Source organism: Pongo abelii, chromosome 1 (genome assembly GCF_028885655.2).
Source record: "Pongo abelii isolate AG06213 chromosome 1, NHGRI_mPonAbe1-v2.0_pri, whole genome shotgun sequence".
Lineage (NCBI taxonomy): Eukaryota > Metazoa > Chordata > Mammalia > Primates > Hominidae > Pongo > Pongo abelii.
In genome coordinates this window covers 138,748,779-138,772,095 of record NC_071985.2, presented here as the reverse complement: position 1 = coordinate 138,772,095, position 23,317 = coordinate 138,748,779, and the positions used below count along the sequence as shown (strand labels likewise).

General features: G+C 36.1%; 1 protein-coding gene across 4 annotated transcripts in view; it reads right to left on the bottom strand.

Moving 5' to 3' along the window:
* Positions 1-23,317, bottom strand: part of ARHGAP29 (Rho GTPase activating protein 29) — a 74,882-nt gene that overhangs the window by 41,900 nt on the left and 9,665 nt on the right. For 2 of the 4 annotated variants that reach the window (XM_024233255.3, XM_024233238.3), the window contains exons 2-3: positions 16,678-16,914; positions 5,092-5,226 (exon numbers count right to left, since the gene is read on the bottom strand). In XM_024233255.3, coding sequence (XP_024089023.1) covers positions 5,092-5,226; positions 16,678-16,882 — 340 coding nt within the window. In that variant the 5' untranslated portion in view covers positions 16,883-16,914. Of the gene's footprint in view, positions 1-5,091; positions 5,227-16,677; positions 16,915-22,696; positions 22,924-23,317 lie in introns of those variants that run through there. The other 2 variants (XM_002810590.5, XM_009247720.4) reach the window with 2 other exon arrangements.

Genomic DNA, 23,317 nt, shown 5'->3' with positions numbered 1-23,317 from the left:
ACAAGACCTACCTAATGAAAACTTTCAGTTGCTTCTGAGGAACACAAAAAGACAACTTCAAGAAACAAAGTACATATTATATTCTTGGATAGAAATACTAAATATGTATATTTTCCTTAATTTAATCTATAAATTTAACTCAAATCGTCAAAAAAAAAAAAAAAACCAGTAGATATTTTTTAGAACCAAACAGCCAATTCAAAAATCTTCATGGAAAAAATAAAATTCTAAACAAGCTATCCCTACCAGATACTAAAATGCCACAAAAACTATAATAAAAACAGTGTGGCCTGGGCATACAACTAAACAAATCAATGGAACAGAATAAGGTCCATAAATAGATATATGTGAGAATGGAGTGTATTTATGATAAAGGTGACATCTCAAATTAGTGGCAAAAAGATGAATTACCTGATACATTTACTAGACACTTAGATACTTTACAATGTTTCTGAAGACTTAAATTCAACAAATGAAACCATGAAACATCAGAAGAAAAAACATTCAAGAATTCTATTATAATCTCAGAGCGGAGAAGCCTTTCCTAGTACTCAAAAGCCAGAAACCATGAAAAAGACTGAAAAATGTTAATGCAAAAATAAAAGATAAAAAATGAAGTAAAAAAAATTTTCAACATTAATCAAAGACTAAAGGCTAATTTTACTTATACAGGGTTTCTACAAATCAATACTAAAAGAAGACCTAACAGCAAAAGAAAAACAGATAAAAGGTCAATTAACATAAAAGGATGTAAAAACGGTATTGAAACAAATGAAATGATATTCAACTGTACTCAAAATGAGGGAAATGCAAATCAAACCTAGACTGATACCACTTTTCACTATCACACTGGATAACAGAGCTTTGTAACCAGTTCTGTTGGCAAAGGTGCAGGAAATCAGCCTCTTCAGCACTGCTATCAGAAGGGCAGAACCTATACTGAAGGTATCTGGTAATATCAAAAAATATAAACACACATGCTTGCTGATTCAGCAATTATTCATCTAGGAATTTGCATGGCTATTTATTGAAGCACTGTTTGTAATAGGAAAAAAACTGGAAATGATCCAAACATCTATTAGTAGTTAACTGATGAAATAAATTATAGTACATCAATATAAGGGATTACCATACAGCTTTGAAGAAACAAATAATAACAAAAGAATGAGGAAACCCTTTATGTGCAGGTAACTCATGACAATGAGCAAGGGGCAGAACTCTAACATCTGTGCAAAAAGGAGGTTAAAAAAGAGAACACATCCGTGTATTTGCTTGTATATGTGTATCTCTGAAAAAACACACAAGAGACCAATAAAGGTTGTTGCTTATCTAGGTAAAGGAATGAGTGACTAATGGTCAAAAGCAACAAAGAAACTTCATCGTTCAATACCCTTTTATACCATTTGGCCTATTAATAAAATTAAGTTTTCAAAACAAATACAAGGCTTCTACAATCTTAGAGGCATAATTACGACTTTTTTCTTTTTTTGTTTACCAATTTTTAAATATAGGGTAAAATGCAGAACATAAAAAACCTAAATTAAGGGTTATTTTCATTTATATTAGAAATAAGATTGACCAAAATAACTGAAAATAATGAAAACAAATAGTACATAATAAATTAGTGAGTTCTGAAGATACCTTTATCTCCTTTAAAAATAGGCTGTATCTCTTTTACCATATTGCAAATATTTTGTCAGACTGAATTTCCTGCTTGGAAACAGGAGAACACACAGGAAATACAAATCACTACTAGAATGAATGGGAAAAAAACTAAAGATTTTTCTTTTAAAGTTATTAAAAGGTAAACTCCACATTTAAAATAAAAAATATGGGTAAAGATTCCAATTTCTCACTTCTTATACAGAGGAAGCAGACACACTTCATGCATTCAAACCTGTGGTAATACAAATAAGATTACACATCCCTGATTCTAAAGTTATTCTGTATTTTTTTTCTATTGTTTGGTAGATTTGAAAAAATGCATTTCATACTTAAGGTCTCCAAAGTAAGTCATAAACCTAGGTCACTGCTGTTTTTTAAACATAGTCAGAGTTAAAATTAAATGATAGGGCCGGGCGCAGTGGCTCATGCCTGTAATCCCAGCACTCTGGAAGGCCGAGGCAGGCAGATCACTTGAGGTCAAGAGTTTGAGACTTGTCTGGCCAATATGGTAAAATCTCATCTCTACTAAAAATACAAAAATTAGCTGGGTGTGGTGGCACATACCTGTAATCCTAGCTACTCGGGAGGCGGAGGCAGGAGAATTGCTTGAACCCAGGAGGCTGAGGCTGCAGTGAGCCGAGATCATGCCACTGCACTCCAGCCTGTGTGACAGAGACACTGCCTCAAAAAAAAAACACTCAATGATGGACTAGGTGTGGTGGCTCATGCCTGTAATCCCAGCATTTTAGAGGCCAAGGTGGGAGGACTGCTTGAGGCCAGGAGTTCAGGATCAGCCTAGGCAACATAGCAAGACCCTGTCCCTATGAAAAATTTTAGAAATTTAAGAATCAGCTGGGAGACTGACAGCTCACATCTGTAGCTCCAGCTACTTGAGACGCTGAGGTCGGAGGATTGCTTGAGTTCAGGAGTTTAAGATTACAGTGAGCTATGAACATGCTACTGCACTGCAGCCTGGGCAACAGAGTGAGACCCCATCTTTTAAAAACAAACAAACAAAAAAACTGAAACCTTAAATAATATAAAGGATCTCCATATTCCAGACAGCTTTCTGTCCCAGAAACTTTTCCTTTCTGAAACAGCTACTACTGTACATTTATAGGTTTTAAAGCACTTAGACTGGCTGGCACTGAACAGATACTCAAAATGGTTTCTACTTACCTTCTGCCTTTCCAGGTTTTGAAAACTAAATTACCATTAAATGAAACCATTAATTAAGTTGATTTGACCTCAATTTTTCAAGTCGCTGAATATTTTTCAATTGGGGTATCAATGATATTTTTAAATGGCCTCAAAAGTGAGAGATGGGGCAGGGAAAGAGGTTTTATTATAAACCATATAAACTTAACACAAAGAAAACACAATATTTAAAGTGTTCTAGTCTCATAGAGTTCTACTGAAACAGAGGAAGTTTCCCAACAACAAAATAATCTTCCCCTTTTAAATGTCATCCAGCACAAAAGTAAAACAGTAACAATAATCCCAAGTATAAAGATAGCAATAGTGGAAAATAATATTCAGAAGATTGCTTTTCCTCAAAGACAAAAAGATCTTCAAGGTATCTGAGAGAGCACTCTCTTCAAGTTTGTTTCTGGAATGTGGACACCAACTATACACAGGCGCACTCCTTCCCCAGGACATCCTGACTGCACACAATAGCTACTGACAACAATTGAACTAGGTCGCTATTTCCAAGCATGGAAATTTTACTATCTATAGACACAAATTTCCCTATCTAACTAAAGTTAAATGGTACTTGTAAACAATCTATTTAGAAACAAATTTGGTTACTAAGCACATTTTTAAAAGTCAGGACAGAAGAAGCTATCCATGTTTCCCATTTAAAAATCATCTACATTTTTTTCAGTGTTTGAAATACAGAAAAAAGGAAACCACACAAACATGATAAATCTATGTCAAAAAGTGCTGGCAGGGGTGGTTTCCTTAAGTATATGAACTATATTTTGTAGACAAGGTTTTTATTTTCTTTTCCTGCTTCATCCCTTAACACATGCCCTTTAGCCTCTCCAAATATGATCCTGTTCACCAATCTCATCATGTTCTTCTCACCCAGAGTTCTTGTATCACAGCCCCATCCCCACCCAGCCCAGCCCAGTTAATGCCTACTTGACCTTTGCGACTCAGGACCGGCAATCCCTTTCCCCAAAATTTCCTTTCCTCATTCAGCCTAGAGTGAGTTCCTCACTCTGTGCTCCCATGGTGCCTAGGCATCCTTCTATCACAGAATTGCTCACAGGATTGCTGTTACCTTGTCTGTCTCTGATTGCTACATCACTGCTCCCTAAAGGTCACTTTCTGTAGGTTTATTACTTTGAATCCATTTACCTTATCGGTAGCATTTAACACTGATAATCACTTCTTAAAACCCTGCACTTTTAAAATTCCATGTCACCTCCTTACAGGTCCATCTCCCTACCTGTTGGGTGTTTCTCCAATTCCTCTGTATCTTCTCTCTGTCCCTGGGATCTCACATCAGTCCTCTACTTACTGTGCACACTCAGCTGATGTCATCCTTTTCCACTGCCTATACATCAACAATTCCCAAGTCCACATCTTCAACACCAAACTTCTCCATAACCACTAACATTCAATCTGTGTTGTTCTGTCAAACTGACATCCATTTCTTCTTATATAACAAATCGCATTCTACCACTACCACACCCCAGCTTGTGCTCATTTAAGCTTCAACCCTCATCTAGCCCCTTATTCCTAACCATCTCCTAATTTATTTCCCTGCCTCCTGTCTCATTTCTTCTCAAATACTCACTTTGCTCTCAATCCTTCTTTCATATACTGCAACTCAGAATAATTCTCACAACTTTGAGTGGCAAGTCATTTCATCAGAGGATAATGGTCCAATTCTTCATGCTAAGTTTTAGCACATATATGCTACAGATACACACACACACACCCATACATATGTATGATAAACTTATTTTACAATTTTAATTTCATTTTCACATTTTAAAATAAGGTCCCAATTAAGCCTTCTTTTTCTCCATTTGATTCCCTCTTTTAAGTAGTCACTACAGATTACCACTCTCCAACATCAATTTGTCCTCACCTAACAAAGACTTCTTGTACACCAATCACCCTGAAAGAGCATGCACTCATTCATAAAAAACTCAAATTTTAAACATCAGTTGTGTGGTTAAAGTTAAGTCTTTTTAAAGTATCTGCTGTCAAATAAAGTTAGTTTATAAAAGGAAGAAAGCTTTAGGTGTGACTTAGTGGGAATATTTCAATATCAAAGTATATATAACTCCTTATTAACATACATCACACAAATGCAATGAGAGGAATTGGCTATATATTCACTATAGACCAAAATATATCACTTGGCTCCTTTTTGCCCACAGCAACCCACTTTTACTATATCTTCCTTACCTTTCACTTTTGCAGTGAGCATTTCTGCAGCATTTTGAAGATCAACAGAATTGAGGTTCTGATGCTTATTCATTATAGACTTTAAAACACAGAGCAGTTCCTCTAGACGTATATGAATAACTTCTCTAAAACAGTCTTTAAAAAGAAAAAAAAATTAATTTATTTCCAGAGCAAAGTTCCACAAATCTCAACTACAAAACGTCATCTGAGGCACATTTCAAGTAGAAGCATTGGTTACACAATTTTTGCCTACTATACATTCATTTCTATCTTCAATGTTGCAATTATATACAATTTAAAAAGCCTTCAGAAAATCCTTAGTCATTTTAATTCATTAAGGATTTCAAAGGCTCTCACAGTTATGGTCAATTTAAGTACTTCATTTTTCAGTTTTCTGAGTCTTAATATGTGCTCCAGACTTCCCTTGAGCCAACTTTATAAGGTAAGTTTTTCTTGCCTTATAGTTTTACTATCATATATATTTTTTAACATATCCAGTAACTCTTAGGCATATAAAGACCATCATTTAGCCTATACATTTTAAAAATTATGATATAATTTACCTATGATAAAATGTACAGAGCTTTAATGAGTTTTTGTGCTTTTTAGAAAAACTGAATTAGTTGTCAATGATGAAAAATTGAGGGATCATTACACATATTCTAGATTTTGCCTACTCCTGAAAAATCAAAATCTTTTACACTCAGGGCCACATTCCTCCTTGGCCACAGTAGCTGGAACAGAGCAGTGCTGCTCTCTTAGATAGATGAGCTTCTTCTCAGTGCTCATTGATTTTCTCCCAGCCTACTCCACTCATTTACATCATCCTAGGTCAGAGCGATGCAGTTTTATTACCCCTTAAATAAGATGACTATACAATTTATCATTCAAACCAAAATACTTTCACTAGTGGAAACGGGGATGCTACTCACAGTCATGCTAGCACAACAATCACATTCTAGGATCTTCATCCCAAGTAAATCAGAAAGTATAATCACCCTACCTTTAAAACCCCTGAAGTAATCCTCAAAAGTCTGACAAGACAACCACTTTAAGTACAGTACTCTTATATAATCTTCCTTTCTGTAAACTTACACAGCATTGGTGTTTAATAAGAGTTAATATCTATTAAGCACTTACTATGTGCTAGGCACTATTAAAAACAAAAGGATATTATTTCATTCAATGTGATACTGAATACTGTGATGGATCATACTCATTCAGTATGACCCACGTATGTATATACACATATTTCTGTATGCAGTCATCTATATTATTTATATAAGTATATATTTTATACATATTTATATATTTTATACATATTTCTGTATGACTACGTATAGAAATATTTGTGTATATAAATATATATACATATGTACATATATACATACAAATGTATGTGCACATATGTATATATGTATATATAAATATATTCATGAAAATGTACACATATGTATGTCTATATAAATATCTATATGTAAAAATATACATACATATATATGTATATTTCTTTGCTTTGTTAGTTGAGAGGGCCTAAAAGAAATGATACTCAGTAGCAACAAGCACACCTAGTATCCAGATCTTGGTTTCTAATACTATTCTCCAATGAAAGTAATCAGGTCTCCTTAGAGAAATAGCTGATTCTAGGACTGGGACAGAAATGTTCAAGATAAGTAACAAGCATCTTGTAATGCCAGAAAGGAAGGAAGAACTTTAAAAAAAAAAAAAACTAACTAAAAGAAACAACAAAAAACACCCCACAGTGAGGAGGGCATGTCAAAGGTGCACAGGAACCAACTGAAAGTTTCCAATGGCCAAAGCTGGAACGATGTGAGCAACAAATAAAGTAGTATTGGATTATAACTTAAAGTATATAACAAATGTCCATGAGTCCATACTGACATAAATGATTGAATACATTAGTAAACAGGGGAAAAGAAACAAATCTCTTGTGTAAAAGAACTGTAAAAAATGTGTGCAAATACTTTGCTCTCAAGAAGGTGAAACATAACTCTCTTACATATGACCTATGCAGGCTAACTTCTTCCAAAGAGTGTAGTATGGAAGGGAGGACAAAAAGAATAACTTGACAGTGGAGAAACTTGACAAACACTACTGAAGACAGGTGACCAAGGTCAACATCAACAGTGACAAATCATGTTCAAGGTAAATATCCTTGCTATAAAGTGATGAAAACAACACTTTACATCTGTAATCTTCCTCCCAATATCCCATAACCCCAGTCTAATGTGGAGAAAAACGTCAGGCAAATTGTAATCAAGTGCCATCCTACAGAATACCTAATCAGTATTCCTTAAAATAAAGATGAGGAAAGTTTGAGAAGCTTACAGCCAAGGAAGACCTAAGGAGAAAAAACTAAATGTAATACGATAGGATCCTGGAAGATAATAAAGAATATTAGAGGAAATCTATGGAAATGTGAATATAGACACTAGTTAATAATAATGCATCATTATTACTGGTTATCAAACACTAGCTCACTAACTGTAAGAGATGTAAGATATTAATACAGTGTATAGGACTATATGGGAACTTTGTATTATTATCTCAGTTTTTCTGTAAATCTAAAACTGTTCTAAAAAATAAAAGTCTATTTATAAAATGAAATACAAGTAGGTAGAAGATTTTAGGAATTTTATGTGCTGTTGAAATTTTCCCCATAAACATAATTTTTTTTTTTTTTTTGAGATGGAGTCTTGCTCTGTCGCCCAGGCTGGAGTGCAATGGCGCAATCTCCGCTCACTGCAAGCTCCACCTCCTAGGTTCACGCCATTCTCCTGCCTCAGCCTCCTGAGTAGCTGGGACTACAGGCGCCCACCACCACGCCCAGCTAATTTTTTTTGTATTTTTAGTAGAGACGGGGTTTCACTGTGTTAGCCAGGATGGTGTCGATCTCCTGACCTCGTGATCCACCCGCCTCGGCCTCCCAAAGTGCTGGGATTACACCGGCGTGAGCCACCGCGCCCAGCCCATAAACATAATTTTAAAAGTTCATTTACAATTTTTGTAATTCTTAGGGAAAATGAATATGCAATTTAAATAACTGTCTTAATTTAATAAGTATCACTATTTTATCTTTTTTTTTTTTTTTTGAGACGGAGTCTCCCTCTGTCCCCGAGGCTGGTGTGCAATGGCGCAATCTCGGCTCACTGCAAACTCTACCTCCCAGGTTCACGCCATTCTCCTGCCTCAGCCTCCCGAGTAGCTGGGACTACAGGCGCCCGCCACCACGCCCAGCTAATTTTTTTGTATTTTTAGTAGAGACGGGGTTTCACTGTGTTAGCCAGGATGGTCTCGATCTCTTGACCTTGTGATCCACCCGCCTCAGCCTCCCAAAGTGCTGGGATTACAGGGGTGAGCCACCGCCCCCAGCCTATTTTATCTTTTTTATAACTGGTAATGTTAGTTTGGTAGGTTTACTTAATTGAGGCAATACAGTATAGTGGTTGAAAAGCATAGTCTCCGAAACCAGACTGCCTGACTTTGAATTCTAACTCCATGGCTGAGAAACCTTGGGTGAGTTACTTAGCCCCTCTGTGCCTCAGTTTCCTCACCTATAAAAAGAAGATAAGGTAGCTAGTTCACAGGGTTGTTGGGTTAAATGAATTAAAACACATAACGCACTTAGAACAGTGGCTGGAACACAGTAGGCCCTTCATAAATGTTTGCAGCTATTTTTAGTTGGTGCAAAAGTAATTAATTGCAGATTTGGCCACTAAAAAAACTATATATATATACATACATATATTTACATATATATGTATGTATATAGCCAAAACCTCAATTACTTTTGCACCAACATAATACTTTATGCACTAGTAGAAATAGGTTAATGATATAGGTTAGCTCTGAAATGAAATCTAGTAGCTATGAAATAAAGGAAACTTCTGGGAAAATAATATAATTTGAATAGGTGTAAAAACATTATAAAACCTTCCTTTTTTTTTCTTTTCTTTTTTTTTCTTTTTGAGTTGGAGTCTTGCTCTGTCGCCTGGGCTAGAATGCCACGGTGCAATCTCAGCTCAACGCAACCTCCGCCTCCCGGGTTCAAGCAATTCTTCTGCCTCAGCCTCCCAAGTAGCTGGGATTACAGGTGCTCGCCACCACACTCGGCTGATTTTTTTTGTATTTAGTAGAGACGAGGTTTCACTATGTTGGTCAGGCTGGTCTCGAACTCCTGACCTCAGGTGATACACCGGCCTTGGCCTCCCAAAGTGCTGGGATTACAGGCGTGAGCCACCGTGCCTGGCTTATAAAACCTTCCTGACGTGCTATTTTTTCCCCAGTTTTGTACAGCCAAATCTCTTATTTGGCACATACATAACTAAATAAAGCTGGTATATGCCAGTACTTCTGCTGACTTAACCAAAACCAAGGTGGAGTGATTATCGTCACAGAGAGTTACACTGCCCTCTTTTTGAAACCTAATAAATCTTAGTCTTAGAAAAGAAAGTTATTTCTATCCCCTATTCTAATGTTTTACAATAAAATCTTCAGGTATTAATATACTTAGGAAACATTAAATCTCAGGCCAAAAGAGCTTGATTTTCAGAGTGCCAACGACAACCATCAATATTCAAAATTAGTGTTGGGCAAAAACTACAAAATACTAATGGCCTCAATGCCTACACAAACCAAAGTAATACTGTAGTCTTCTCAGAGTCAAGGAAATTAAACATGCAGAAATCCATATATTTCTAAAATTATTAAATGCTTTTCAATTTTCTCAGTTTTAATTTCTAATAGATACAACCCACATAAAAACTCTTTGGGATCCTCAGTAATTTTTTTTAACAGTGTAAAAAGGTCCTGGGAGTCCCTGCTATAGTTTTTCTTCAGAATCACTATATCCAATCTGTCCCTGGATTTCAAGAAAAATTAAAAAAAATCACCGCAACTGCAAAACACTCCAATAACTGGTGGCAGCACAAATGGTCTACGAACTTGCAATTCCTTTTTTTCCTACAAGGTAGCCCTAATAAACAGATCTTGAAGTTGTCCCCAACTAACATACTAAAAAAATAGCATCAGAATTATTTTCGTAAGAAGTTTCAGAAGCTCCTTAAGTTACACTATAAAGAATTCCAATTCCTGAAATTAAATACATTGCTGAAGCCCACAAATCAACAGAAATGAACATGATGACTAAATAAAGAAAATGCTAATCACAAAGGTTCATAAACTTTCCTATATATTTGGGCAGAAGGGTAAACTACTAGGTCATGAGCATGTCCTAATAATATTTCAGTTGGAACTTCATAAATTAGCAAGCCCTCAACTAGCTGTGTCATAAATGGTTTAAAGAAAATTCCATTTTTACCAAAACTGAAGAAAGTTAAGTGGCTGCTTGATGCAGTAAAAAACAATAGATTTAGATAGAGAAACCTGGGTTCCAACCCTTGGTCAGCTACTTCCTTGAAATGAACACATAAAAAACTCTTAGCTTCTCTGATCTCAGATTCATCCTCAGTAAAAACACAACTGATAATACCTGTTTTACCTATCTTTTAAGGTTGTTGTGAGTATCAAATAAGTAGAAATAAAGCTACTTTATAGTCCTAATATACATAAATGGCAATTATTACTAGTAAATCTGTAAGCCATTCAAACTACCTTTGAAAACAGATTTGCCTCGCAATCATGTTCAATAACAAATGCATTTATAGCTAGATCCCACAATATTTTGACTAAGGAAGAAAAGACATTACATTTAAGTTTCAATTTCATTTGCTGTGTAAAATCTAAATTGGTGAATTATCTGAAAATGAAGCAGTCATTCAGGATATGTTTTATTAAAAATTTCTGTATCTCTCAAGTTATAGTACTTAATTTAGTCATATAACTAAATACAAGATAATTTTTAAATACCATGGTGGCCATATTGTAAATGTAATGAAATTTAATTTATACTACAAAGTTATTACAGATGTGAATATAATAAAATTCAACCAAAGTCTTAATACTAGTCACCTAGAATAGTAAAACTCCTGTATCCCAATGTTTGCTTGTTTATCTACTCACTCTGTAATACAGTAATCTGAATTTTAATTTATTGTTTCACCCATCTGAGCCATTTATTTTCTGCTTCATTCCACTTATCAAGTGAAGACAGATTAGCCAGCTCCACTTTTTGTTCTCATGCATTAACAAAATACCACGGTGTTTATATTGCCAACACTTCATGGAAATGCCTAAGTAAATAAATGAAAAAACCATGATGTTTGCTTTCATTAAAAAAAAACCCTGACAATAATTTGAAAATCAATCTTGTTAATTCAGCTTAACCTCTTTAGGGAAAGCAATGAAAATAAGGAGAAAAAATGTTTCAGAACTTATCACTAGGAAACTCCTGAGTTTTGTTGTAATGGCTTTTGAAGTTGCAGGATAAAAGTGAAGCCTGAGAAACAGCAACTTACTTTATTCAGCTACCAGGGATTATGAAAATAATAACAACTGACATTTGAAAATGCTTATTCTAAGAGCTTTACATATATAAATTCATTTAATCGTCACAAAAACTCCATTATCTCCTTTTAATAGACACAGAAACAAGTATAAAGGAAGAAGATAAATAATTTGCCCAGGGCTACAAACAACTAGCAAGTGGCAGAAAGAGGATTCCACCTCAGGTATCCTGGGTCTAGAATTTGTGCTCCTAATCACTATGATATATTGCCACATGGTTGAAGAAATTAAGCTTAATGACAAGTACTCTGCGATCTGCAATTTAACAGGCTTTAACTTCCAATGAATATGCTAGTTACTACTATAAACATTGTTAAATGATATAAACCATTCTAGGCAAATGCAGAAGAGGAATCTAATACACCGAGAACTGGTACAGGTGTAATAAATGAGCTACTTGTATTTCATACTTCGTTTCTCAAAGACTCATTTCATACCTTCTAGTCACTAAACAATAATCTATTAACATTCATATTAACTTCTAAGTGATATTCATTAGAAATAACTTCTAAAAAGATTTATTTCTAGGATAAGACAGAGCAGTACACATCTGAGGCTAGCAGCTTAATGTTTCTAATATTTCACAAAATTTCTGGCACACTGTAAAGTTAAGTAGGAGGCATCAATGGTAAAAGTAACAATGCAATTTGTCTGAAAAAGAAATTTACACATCCTCCTGTACATTCTCCCTGGGAAAAGAAATGAATTAATCCACAAGACAGGATTTCAATGAAGACTTTGCAAATTTATGCAGAACCTCTCATAACAGAACATATTATTTAATGGTATTAAACTTTTCATTTAATGAAAAGTTCAATAAAAACATTTTATTCAACCTAACTGTTCAATGAAATTTGTTTTAGAAAGTTAACATACTACTTCTGACTACAGTCCTGTAAAAACAATTCATCAGAAGCTATCACTTATGAGGTCAGCATTATTTTCTTTATAAATAATATAAAGGTGATATACTCTTAAAATTAGAAAGCATCTTTTAAAAATAAGAGAACTTGACTAGTTCATCTGAAATTGGCCATACATTTTTATCTTCCTTTCCAGCCTATTTAAAAACCAAACCAAAAAAAAAAAAAAAAGAAAAAGAAAAACAAGGCACCATAGTCACAAACCAAAAAATCCATTTAAAAATAGTACTATATAATCAAAAAACTATAAGAAATTATTAGACTATTGATTTTCCCTCAAATATATTTTAAAATGGCAGTTAATATTTCCAAGCACTGAGTAGCAGTACAATTAGATATTCTATACTATTCTTTCTAGCCCAATTAAAAGGCCTTTACATTTTCCACATTCCCAGATTTTGAGCTTCCTTGAGTGATATTCCACATGAAAATGGGGAGGTATGTCACAATGGCAGACTTAAAAAATTATTATATAAACTTGAAAAGCACTTATGAATCTGTTATTTAGAATTCAGAACGCATTATTCCACGGGGAGGAAACCATAAACCTGAATTGGTACTTACACTGCACATATATTAATCTACAGTGTTATAATTAAACACAACATGCAAATGCATAACTGAGTGCTTTCAGCATTTTCATATAAGATAGAACATTTACCTTGTAATTACTCCTAATGTACCTTAATGACACTGGATAGAAATCTAAAACTTCAAATTCCACATCTGCTACTCGTATAAGACTACAAGGTAACCTCCTCCTGGAGGTTAAGTAGTGGAAAGAGAATTACCAAACTGTCACTTAACTTACCCCAGCAAGAATAGAATATTTTCAGTCCTCCAATCTTCCACATTAAGCTCTCTATTTTAATTTGTAAGTTTGAAAATTAGAGATAAACCGTATATATATCTTAACCCTGCTGGGAGTACAGAGCTCTTTGGCAGACATTTATATTTTTTCTAATCAGTTCCTCAATGACAATTACAATATGAGCTTCATAGTCTCACTTGGGAAATTTTCATTAATTTGTTTTCATACAATTTGAAAACAAATACTTAGCTGTCTTCTTAGGAACAAACTGCCAACATTCAGAACAATGTATAATCTCCAACTCTAATCAGATTTTGAATCACAGATTCGTAAAACTGATAGCATCTAGCACAGTGCCTCATTCTTAACAAAAAATTAAATGAATTAAGCCATATTCCAAAGCTAGTCAGTAGAACTAGGCCTAGAACCTACATTCTGATTCTCTTTTCAGAGCTTTTGCTGCCATCCTTTACTACCAATTTAACCAAACCGTATAACCTGGCCATTATTTATCAGCAATAAGACGTTGATGAAATCACAAGTCACACATACATCTCATCTGTGAAACGGAGCTAAAGGTACCTGCCTTTGAGGGGCCTGGGTGATTAAGCTTGTTTGTATGACAAAGTACTCTGTAAAATGAAAAGCGCCATATACAATTATATATCATTTCTAACTACTTGGGGAAAGTAAAATGTGGCCATAAACCAATCACGAAGCTGTTTATCTAAGACTAGTCTCAACCTATGATTAAACATCTGCGGCAAAAGTGACTGCACATTAGTGCTTCAGTTAGTAATAAAGGTTTTAACAGATAAAAGTTATTACAGAAAAAATGTATTCTGATTAAACCAAAAGATGATTTAATTGTACATCTACATTCTTTATTCTTAAGAGCTGCCTTTTTAGCTTAACAAACATGAATTAAAAGGTAATAAACAACGCCAAAAATATGGCATTTTCCTCTTAAGGAGACAATACACAAAATATTGGGAGGGCTACTGAGAAATTACTGACAAGGCTCTTCCACTCTAAAAGAAAAACAGTGAATGAAACGGCTCTTTGCTGTTTGGCCACAGTTTAACTTTGTGGTGATAACTACAGAAAACAAGTCCAGGGATATTTCTCAATACCCAGAGACAAAAAGCAGGGCTCATGACTATAGGGATACATGTAATAATACCATCTTAAATAGTTAGAGCATTTTAAACATTTTACCTTTCCTGAAGATTACATCTCATGAGATCTTTGTAATACTTTTATTAAGTAAATAAGGAATAGTCTGATACTCTAAGAAGCTGAAAATCATCATCAAAATTAAAAACAAGCACAATATTATGTAGCATTTTCCTTATCTTTTATAATGAGGTCCATTTATGTTTATAAAACAAAAACGTTCCATCAACTCAAATTAACTAGTTTATTTCTAGATTTTGATAACGATATTTCAAAGACAAAAAATCAACCCAAAGGTAAATAATGAACATCCTCTGGCCATTGCATACTACTGAGTTGGTTATCAAAAAAAGTTTATCCATTTTGTAATTAATTTGCTGGCCATAAATTGCAAACTTTTTGATAACGTCCTTATGAATTTTTAAAATTAAATTTCAGTGAATGTATTTCCATACATATCCCTTTACCTCAGGGGGTAGTCTCTTTCTGTATCTTATTTTTTTCTTTTCTCACTTAGGGTCAACTTTCAGTCTTCATCCTTCAGTATTCTCTGAAGTGTCTGCTCACAATTTAAAACTCTTATAAAAATTTTTTTTGGAGATAAGTAGTCCAACTTGTTTTAAATTACTATCATTTTAAATCCATGACATAAGGATAATTATGTAAAATGAAGATTTTTAAGAGACATAAATCTTTTAAGGAAAGTAACTAAAAACAAATAGAAATCTTAACTAGAAATCTTAGTTATACTAATAAAAATGCATTTAAATTGATGCATTAAATAAAATCAGGTTTTACACCTTAAATCAAGGTAAATGACTTGTCAACTAATACATCATTTTAAATTTCACCTTAAAAATCAACCCAGTTAATGAACTGCATATCAAGAAGTATAAATTTTATTGTTTATAAATTTAAAAAATTAATCTAGTTAAGAACAAATTGTTATTACAAAGCTATGCTTCTTTAAATAAACGGCAAATTTATCATTTTGGTAAATTTACTACCATTATAATACTTAATGTAGTTAGGATATCTTTCCACAATAACTTTAGGTAACTTTACTGCCATTTAATCATCCACAATCAGACTTCAAAATCAAGCTATTAAAATGAATGGGAATATGAACAACTTTTCTAATATGTATACATTCTCAAAAGAATCACTTATGTGATTGTTGTTTTAAGGAAAACTCAAATACTAAAACTTTGAGGCTTCAATCCAGTCATTTTGGGCATTTCAACCTGAAAATAACAGATTAGAAATAAACTCTTAAATTTAGTACAAGCACAAGATACAATTTTAGTTTTTCAAAATGTCCATCAGAAAATAAGTATTTAACTTATATACATACATAGAAATATTTATTGAAATCTTACAAATTTCTATAAAGCCCCAAGAGGTCTCATATAAATAACACTGAGAATCTTCATTTTTATATCTAGACATACTATTATGAATATGGAAATGAAACTGCCATTTATCACAGAAGAATAGGAGCTGTTTTTGTAACTATTTATTATCCTTGCCATCAAATTTAGACCTAAGAGGCACTAAACATTGAAAGACAGGTACTAAGAACGAGTCAGAGATATACAATCTTTTACTTTAGAGGAACAGTCTCATGCTCCATTATCCATTTCTAACTAGACAGAGAATTCTGTGATTAGCCCGTAATTCAAGATGTTACAGATCGGCAAAACAGAATTAAGTCTGATTTTTGTTAAAACAAAACAAAACAAAACAAAAACTTAAATGCAGTCATTTTAGACACCAAAACTTCATCTAAAATGCGGAAAGGTGAATTTAGGTAACAGTGTCAACAATGTAAATTATAAACATTAGTCTGCTTATTTAAGACCAATCAATGCACTGTTACCATTAACAAAAAGGTTAAAATTCCAATGATCTCAAATTTTCCTACGTCAAATGGACCCAACCACAGGAATCAAAGATATTTTTCTTTTTTGTATTCTTATTCCCTCACACTGAAGTTTCTATTAGGTATTACACTATTATCTGATTATAAAATAGTTTATACTGTAACCATCAAAGATTTGGGGAGAAAAGCACTAAAATAACTAAAGCAGAATACCCTGTTCCTACCACTGTGTACGAACTTATCTGCTAGGCCAGCATTTAAAATTTTACAAACTATCCAGTAAGAATGCTAATAGAAAAGTGACAAACCTGAAAATATGGCTTCTTTCAAATATAGTAACATGTGGGAGAATTTCCTGATATCATTCACCAACTCCTTGATGTAATCCGGATCAAAAATAGAGTTGGAACTTAAGGACTTGAGCCCCATTTCAGAAGTTGTAACATCAGTAGAGAGTTGGCCTGATGCCCAAGCACGTTTTTTCTTTGTCTTTTTCTGTTTGTGAGCAATCATCCTTTCACGTAACAGTCAGAAAAACTGAAATCCTTAAGAGGGCAAGAAACAAAATAAAAACAAGCGGGGAGAGAGAAAGAAACACAAATACTAAATCAGCCAGGGAAATATTACACTAGATTTTCACAAACAGCCCACAGCCCACAGCCCACCTTGGTATCCTGTTTTTTAATTTTTAAAAGTCAATAATCAATCACTGTATTATTGATAACAGCAGTTTCCATTTATTAAATGCCAGTAATTCTGACAACTCTGACATGCAAACTACTGTTCTTTACATTTCACAAATGAGGAACCTCAGGTTTAGAGGTTAAAAATTTGCCTTAAGCTCTCAACTGATAATGAACTAGGACTTAAACCTGTATCTGCCTTGATGCCAAAATCCATGCTCTTAATAACTTCCTCTTGATTCCTAGGGCATAGAATTTTATTTAATTGTAAAAGTTGTTCTGAAACATCACTTAGTAGAAGGTCATATTCTTCTCCCATGACATCACCTTCAAAAATAAAGATGAGATATGGGCTTTGAAAAAAGAAATACCTGTTCTTAAAATCCTCCTCTGTCACTTACTGTATGATCTATTCATCTCTTTACTTCAGTATGCTCATTTATAAAATGGGAGTAACATCCTGACAACACCTATCTCAGGAGATTATTGTAGGGATTACATGACACGATGATACAGAAGTGTCGAGAACATAAAAGTTCAATTACAGTTAGTTTTTCCTAATAATGCATATACATACATATACACAGACACACACACACACGACACATCCTGGATTACCAAGTCTCATCAAGGATATTTCTTTGTTGAAAACAAGTTACAAGGGTGCCCACTAATCTGACATACTCTGACTGGTTAAATAAATAAATGTGTGATCATCAGAGCAATATTTTTGATAATCTCAGGATGGTAGTAAAAAGGTAATCTTTTGGTATTAGAAAAATTTAGATTTGAATCCTGGCTCTAATATTTTCTAGATATGTGACCAGTACAATTTATTTACAGGCTTCTGTGAGGATTAAAAGGGATCACAAAATTAGAAGACTTCATATGTTAAAACATCTAATACTGGCACATAGCTGGAACTCAAGAAAATCATAGTTATTTTCTTCTTCACCCTCATTTTGCCTTTCCAGAGTTAAAAGTTCTAATCTTGTTTGTATCTCTGGAAATCAAAAAGGAAATAACTGGAGGAATTAAATTAATTCACACTTTATTATTAACACTTTTTTTCAAGTATTTTGTCTTGAATATTTGGCTACATGGTAGATGACTAAGGACTTCTATAAAATTTACAATAGAAAGTTTTTTGGGTTTTTTTTTTTTTTTTGGAGGGGGGAATGGTTGAGTCTGGGTCTCGCGCTGTCACCCAGGCTGGAGTACAGTGGTGTGATTATAGCTCACTGCAGCCTCAAACTCCTGGGCTCGGGCCATCCGCCCGCCCCAGCCACCCATGTAGCTGGGACTCCAGGGGCACAACACCACACCTACCTAGCTAAAAAAAAAATTTTTTTTTTTTTGTAGAGACACAGTTTCACAATGTTGCCCAGGTTGGTCTCAAACTCCTAGGCTCAAGTGATCCTCCTACCTCAGCCTACCTAAATGCTGGGATTACAAGCATGAGCCACCATGCCTGGCCCACTAGAAAGTTTTATGTAATATCCATTTCTAGTCATATGTAAGATATATTATTGTATCATTTACTCCTTCCTATATCTCACCCAACTCCATAGTTCATTTTTCTTTCTGATCTACAGGGTTCTCTAATCAACCCACTTCTCTCTACTGCTACCACACTAGTGAATTACCATCATTTCTTTTCTGAGCTACTGTACTACTTTCCTAATGATCTATCTGCATCCATTCTTGTCTCATCACAAATGTAGTGAGCGAATATTTCAAACATAAATCTCATAATGTCATTTCTCTACTGAAAACCCTTCCAAAGGATAAGTGAGAAGCTATCATGCTCTACAAAGCTCAACATGAGATCTGGCTCCTACCTACCTGTGCAATGTCATATGGAGACACACCTGCTGGCTCTCAACACTCCTGCCACACACACACCTCCTTCTCATTCTTCCAACAGTATTTGTTTACGATGACTCTCACCAGGAAATAATTTTACATAATGAGCTAGTATACATGTTAAGTGTATTATGTTTGTGTGTGGCACGGCTTCTGGGTAAGGCTCCATGGGATGTATGTGAATTTTTAAAAATTCCATCCCATTTCATTTTTTAAAAAGCTGGGTGCAACTCACTAACTTGGTTTCATACACGTCATAGGTCATGACCCTACAGTTTGAAAAATACCAACTGTTCAGCTCAGGGTCCTGTCTATGTGTAATTCTATTTGCCTGGAATATTCCTTCTCCTTTGTTTACTCATCCTGATCTCAGCTCAAAGCTTACCTCCTCAAAGAAACGTTCCTGGACCATCCCCATCCCCCAGCAAAACCACTACCACCAAACCACAGTAGAATCTCCTGTGAGATGTTCTATAGTATCCTCTACTTTTCATCGCTGCTCATACCACAGTTCAAACAGATCATGTCTTCCTAGCTAGAGTATAATCTCGTGGAAATCAAGACCATGTATGTCTGTTTGCTAACCATGTGTTCTCTGATCACAGCACAATGCTTGGCATATGAGGAATGAACTACTTAGAACTAACTGCAGATAGGCTTATAAACTTATAAAGTTTCAATTAATTTTTATAGAAACAAAAATAACTCTGGGTTGTTGCAATGTTTTGAAGTGAAAATACAAATTTTTTAAAAACTCTCTAAAATGGTATGTTTCAAAAAGAAAAGCATATGAAGCTGAGGGATGATTACATAAAACTGAAATCAAAGTTGGATTTCTATTATTGCTCCTCCTGATTATTAAACTGGGGGCCACACTTTCTAATTTTTAAAGTTTGTTTATTCACTGCCCTTTTGTCAATCTCAAATTATTTCTGAGAATCTAACTTCTACATTTAAACTAGTTTCAAACCTATCTAACATTAATCCTTCTATGTGTACATCATTTCTAAAATGAATCTTGGGCAATTTTTGAACATTATTATTATATCTAAGTCTTCCTTCCCATCAACAAAAACAAAACAAAAATTCAAAGTGTCTTGTTTGGGCAGCTCTTTTACAAATCACTAACCAAAATGCCTATTAGCCTAAGAAAACATCACTCTTGTAGTTTACTTAATAAAGTCATTCTGTTTAGTTATGACAGCTTTTAAACTTAGTAAATTAGAGAACTGGTCACTGTCACTGGTAAAGATGGTTACAAAAATTAAAGACATTAAAACAATTTACCTATTTTAGCAGAAATAATTTACTTTAAGTAACTACATGTAAAATAGTAACCCAAACTTTTAAAGTGTTTCAAAACTGCTGGAACATTTTTAGACAAGACTTAAAAAATCTGCAAAAAACAAACACAGCAACAACATCAAACACATGGCAAGGAGAAGAGGAACTCTTCTCCTCTTATAAAAAAGGATTATACCCTACCTCTAGCCAGCATTATAATGATTAATGTGCTGATTTTGTTATATATTACTACTTTTCATATTCCAGAGTAAAAAAGGAAACATTACAATTGAAAAAACGTTTAAAATAACAAACTTAACCCAAGCTTTCATAAATGAACTATGATAAGAGAAGCTGGGACAATATACACTTTCCAAGATCATATACACTACTTTCTCATGTGCTAAAATGAATATTCTCTTGTTGGCAGTAACATAAAACGTAGTTACTAACAGACTGCAACTGGCAACTTAATCAGGTAATGATGCATGCAAAGTACTTAGCAGAGTGCCTGGTTCATCATAAAGATGAACCATAAAGAAAAGTCATTATTACTAGCAGTGCTTTATTGTGGGAAATTGTTTTTGAACAAGATGTGGCTTCACTACAATGCATTAGTGGATTGTGAGCAAGAAATACAGGACTGGAGACAATTGCAGAAACTTAACTGACTCTGTGGAAACCTACTAAAAAGCTTCCAAGTGAAATTTGAACTGTGCAAATAGACTTGTGCAAAATATTTGTGACACACTAATTCTGGTGCATCTCTTTCAACTTCAAACCAACAATATTAAAAACATGTATTATCCACTTCTCAAAGAATTCTCTAGCAAGTAGAAAATTACCGTGCAAAACCACTTTCATTGTATGTTGTAAATCTAAGTATTGTGTGCATTAGAAATGTAGACACAAACTTCCTATCCCCCACGACTTCAGGAGCCTGTGTCAATCAAATGTCCGCTGCCCCACGCATACCCCCTGCCAAATGCACATTAGGCAGTAGTTTCATTTTAGGCTCTCTAATTGAAGTGTAAAACTGCCCCCAAACATCTATACTTACTATTTCCCATTTTACCATTTCTTCTTGAGGAAAAATTGCCAGATATTTCAGAAATCTGCTATTTCAGCACAATTTCAGATTTGGCAAGAATCTACTTTAAGATGCTAAAAAGATTAGATGAGCTCATCCTGAAACGATGATTAAATCTTTATGGTTTCAAAAAGCACTCTCCACAAAAACAGAATAGGGACATGTGAGAAAGAGTTTTATCAAAACTATGCAAACAATTTTTAAAGGAAGGCATGCAATACACATGCACTTCATTTCTGTACAGTTTGAACCTAGCACGCTTTAAAAAGAGGAAGCTGCCCAGCATCCCACGCCTCCAGAATGTCTAGCATTCCTGGCAGGCAGTACTCTCTTTTGACCAGCCAAAACTACCCTTTGCCAAAGAGCAAGTTCCTCATCCAAGAATTTAAATAAAGAGGGAAGAATGGAGCAACCAAAATGGACAGCCGACGTTGGTAACGACGGACAAAAGATAAACTATAGACAAGAGATACAGTCACAAAGACAGATGGAGAGAAGGGAAGGAGAGCTCAGCTCCTGCCATTAGCAAGTAATATCCTGCCCTCCGAAAACATTTGGGGCCAATACCCTCTGAGAAACAGTTTTAAAAAGATCAACATAGAGAGAGACAAGAGGCTCGTCAGTCACGAGGGCTCCACCTTGAAACGTCCAACTCCAGCTTACCCGTCCAAAAAAAATTTTCTTTAATTAAAACTCAAACCCCAAAACACGTCCACAATTGAACTGGGACAAACCTCTGAGACTGAGGAAAACTCTCAACGAAACCCAAAAGACACAGACCAGGAGAAAATGCACCACGGAAATCCTAAAATATCTCAGGAATGAGAGCCCAACTGGAGTGAGGGCTGCAGTCAGGGCAGGTGGGAGCGGGAATAGAATCCAGGCAAGAACACAGACCCATAGTGGTCAGGAGCACGGATTCGGGAGCAAAAGCGCCTGGGTTTAGGTCCTCACGCTGCCAACCACTAGTCTGTGTGCTTGGGAAGGTTTTTAACCTCGGTTTCCCCGTGTGAACCGAGTCGAACAATCATAGAGTGTTCTGAACATTAAAAGAGTTAAAATGTGCAAAGTCTTCAGAACAGCAGGCGGACCCGTTGTACGCGCTGTGTTCTAACTTTAATTATGATCGTCACCGTCTGCTCCCGGCCACCGCTGGCGTCCTCCCCAGCTCCTCCGCGCCTCCCTCGCCGGGCGCGCCCCTAGCCCCGGCCGGACTCTTCCCGAGGACTTCCAGTCCTGGCTCGAGGGCACCCGTCCCCAGCGCAGCCTGCCACCGCTTCCACTCGGGGCCGCCCCGCGGGCCTCCCAGACCCTGGACATCAATTCGCGGGCGCTCGCGCGGGCGACCCCAGCCCGGAGCCACGACCGCCGCGGCCGGAGCGAGCGCCACCTCCTCACACTCACCTCGGCGCTCCATATCGCGTCCCGGACGCGGACGCCCGCCCCACACCTACGGCCGCCGCCACCGCCGAGGGCTGAAGCTCGCTGCCCCCATCCCCCACGGCCTGCGGACGCCCGGCCAAGCCGCAGCCGCAGCCGCAGCCACAGCCACAGACACCACCACCACTACAGCCGCCACCGCCCCTGCAGCTACCGCCACGGCCTCGCAGCCCGCCCGCCCCCTGGAGCCCAGCCCGCCCCCTGGAGCCCAGCCCATTGGCCCGCGCTCCCGGGGGCGGGGCCGGCGACCGCGGCAGGTCCGGACCACAACTAGTTCGCGCGCAGAACGCGACCGTCAGCTGCGCGCGGCCGGACGCTGTCCCAGCATCACGGGCTGCGTCGGCCCCCCTTTTGGCTTGCAGGGGACAGGCAGAGCGACTCAGAGAAAAGTCACCTGAGGACTAGATGCGGCTAATGGCCAGATGAGCAGCTACATTTCTTATGAGACACTTCTGTGGATGGCCGTTTTCCTCCCTCTTCCAGGGGTTAGGGCCTGGGGAAGGGCGCCACACGTCTGAATGAAGAATGAACTACCTCAAAACCAGCCATCTACTCTGCCCCTCTGCCCTCTATAGAGGGTAATAG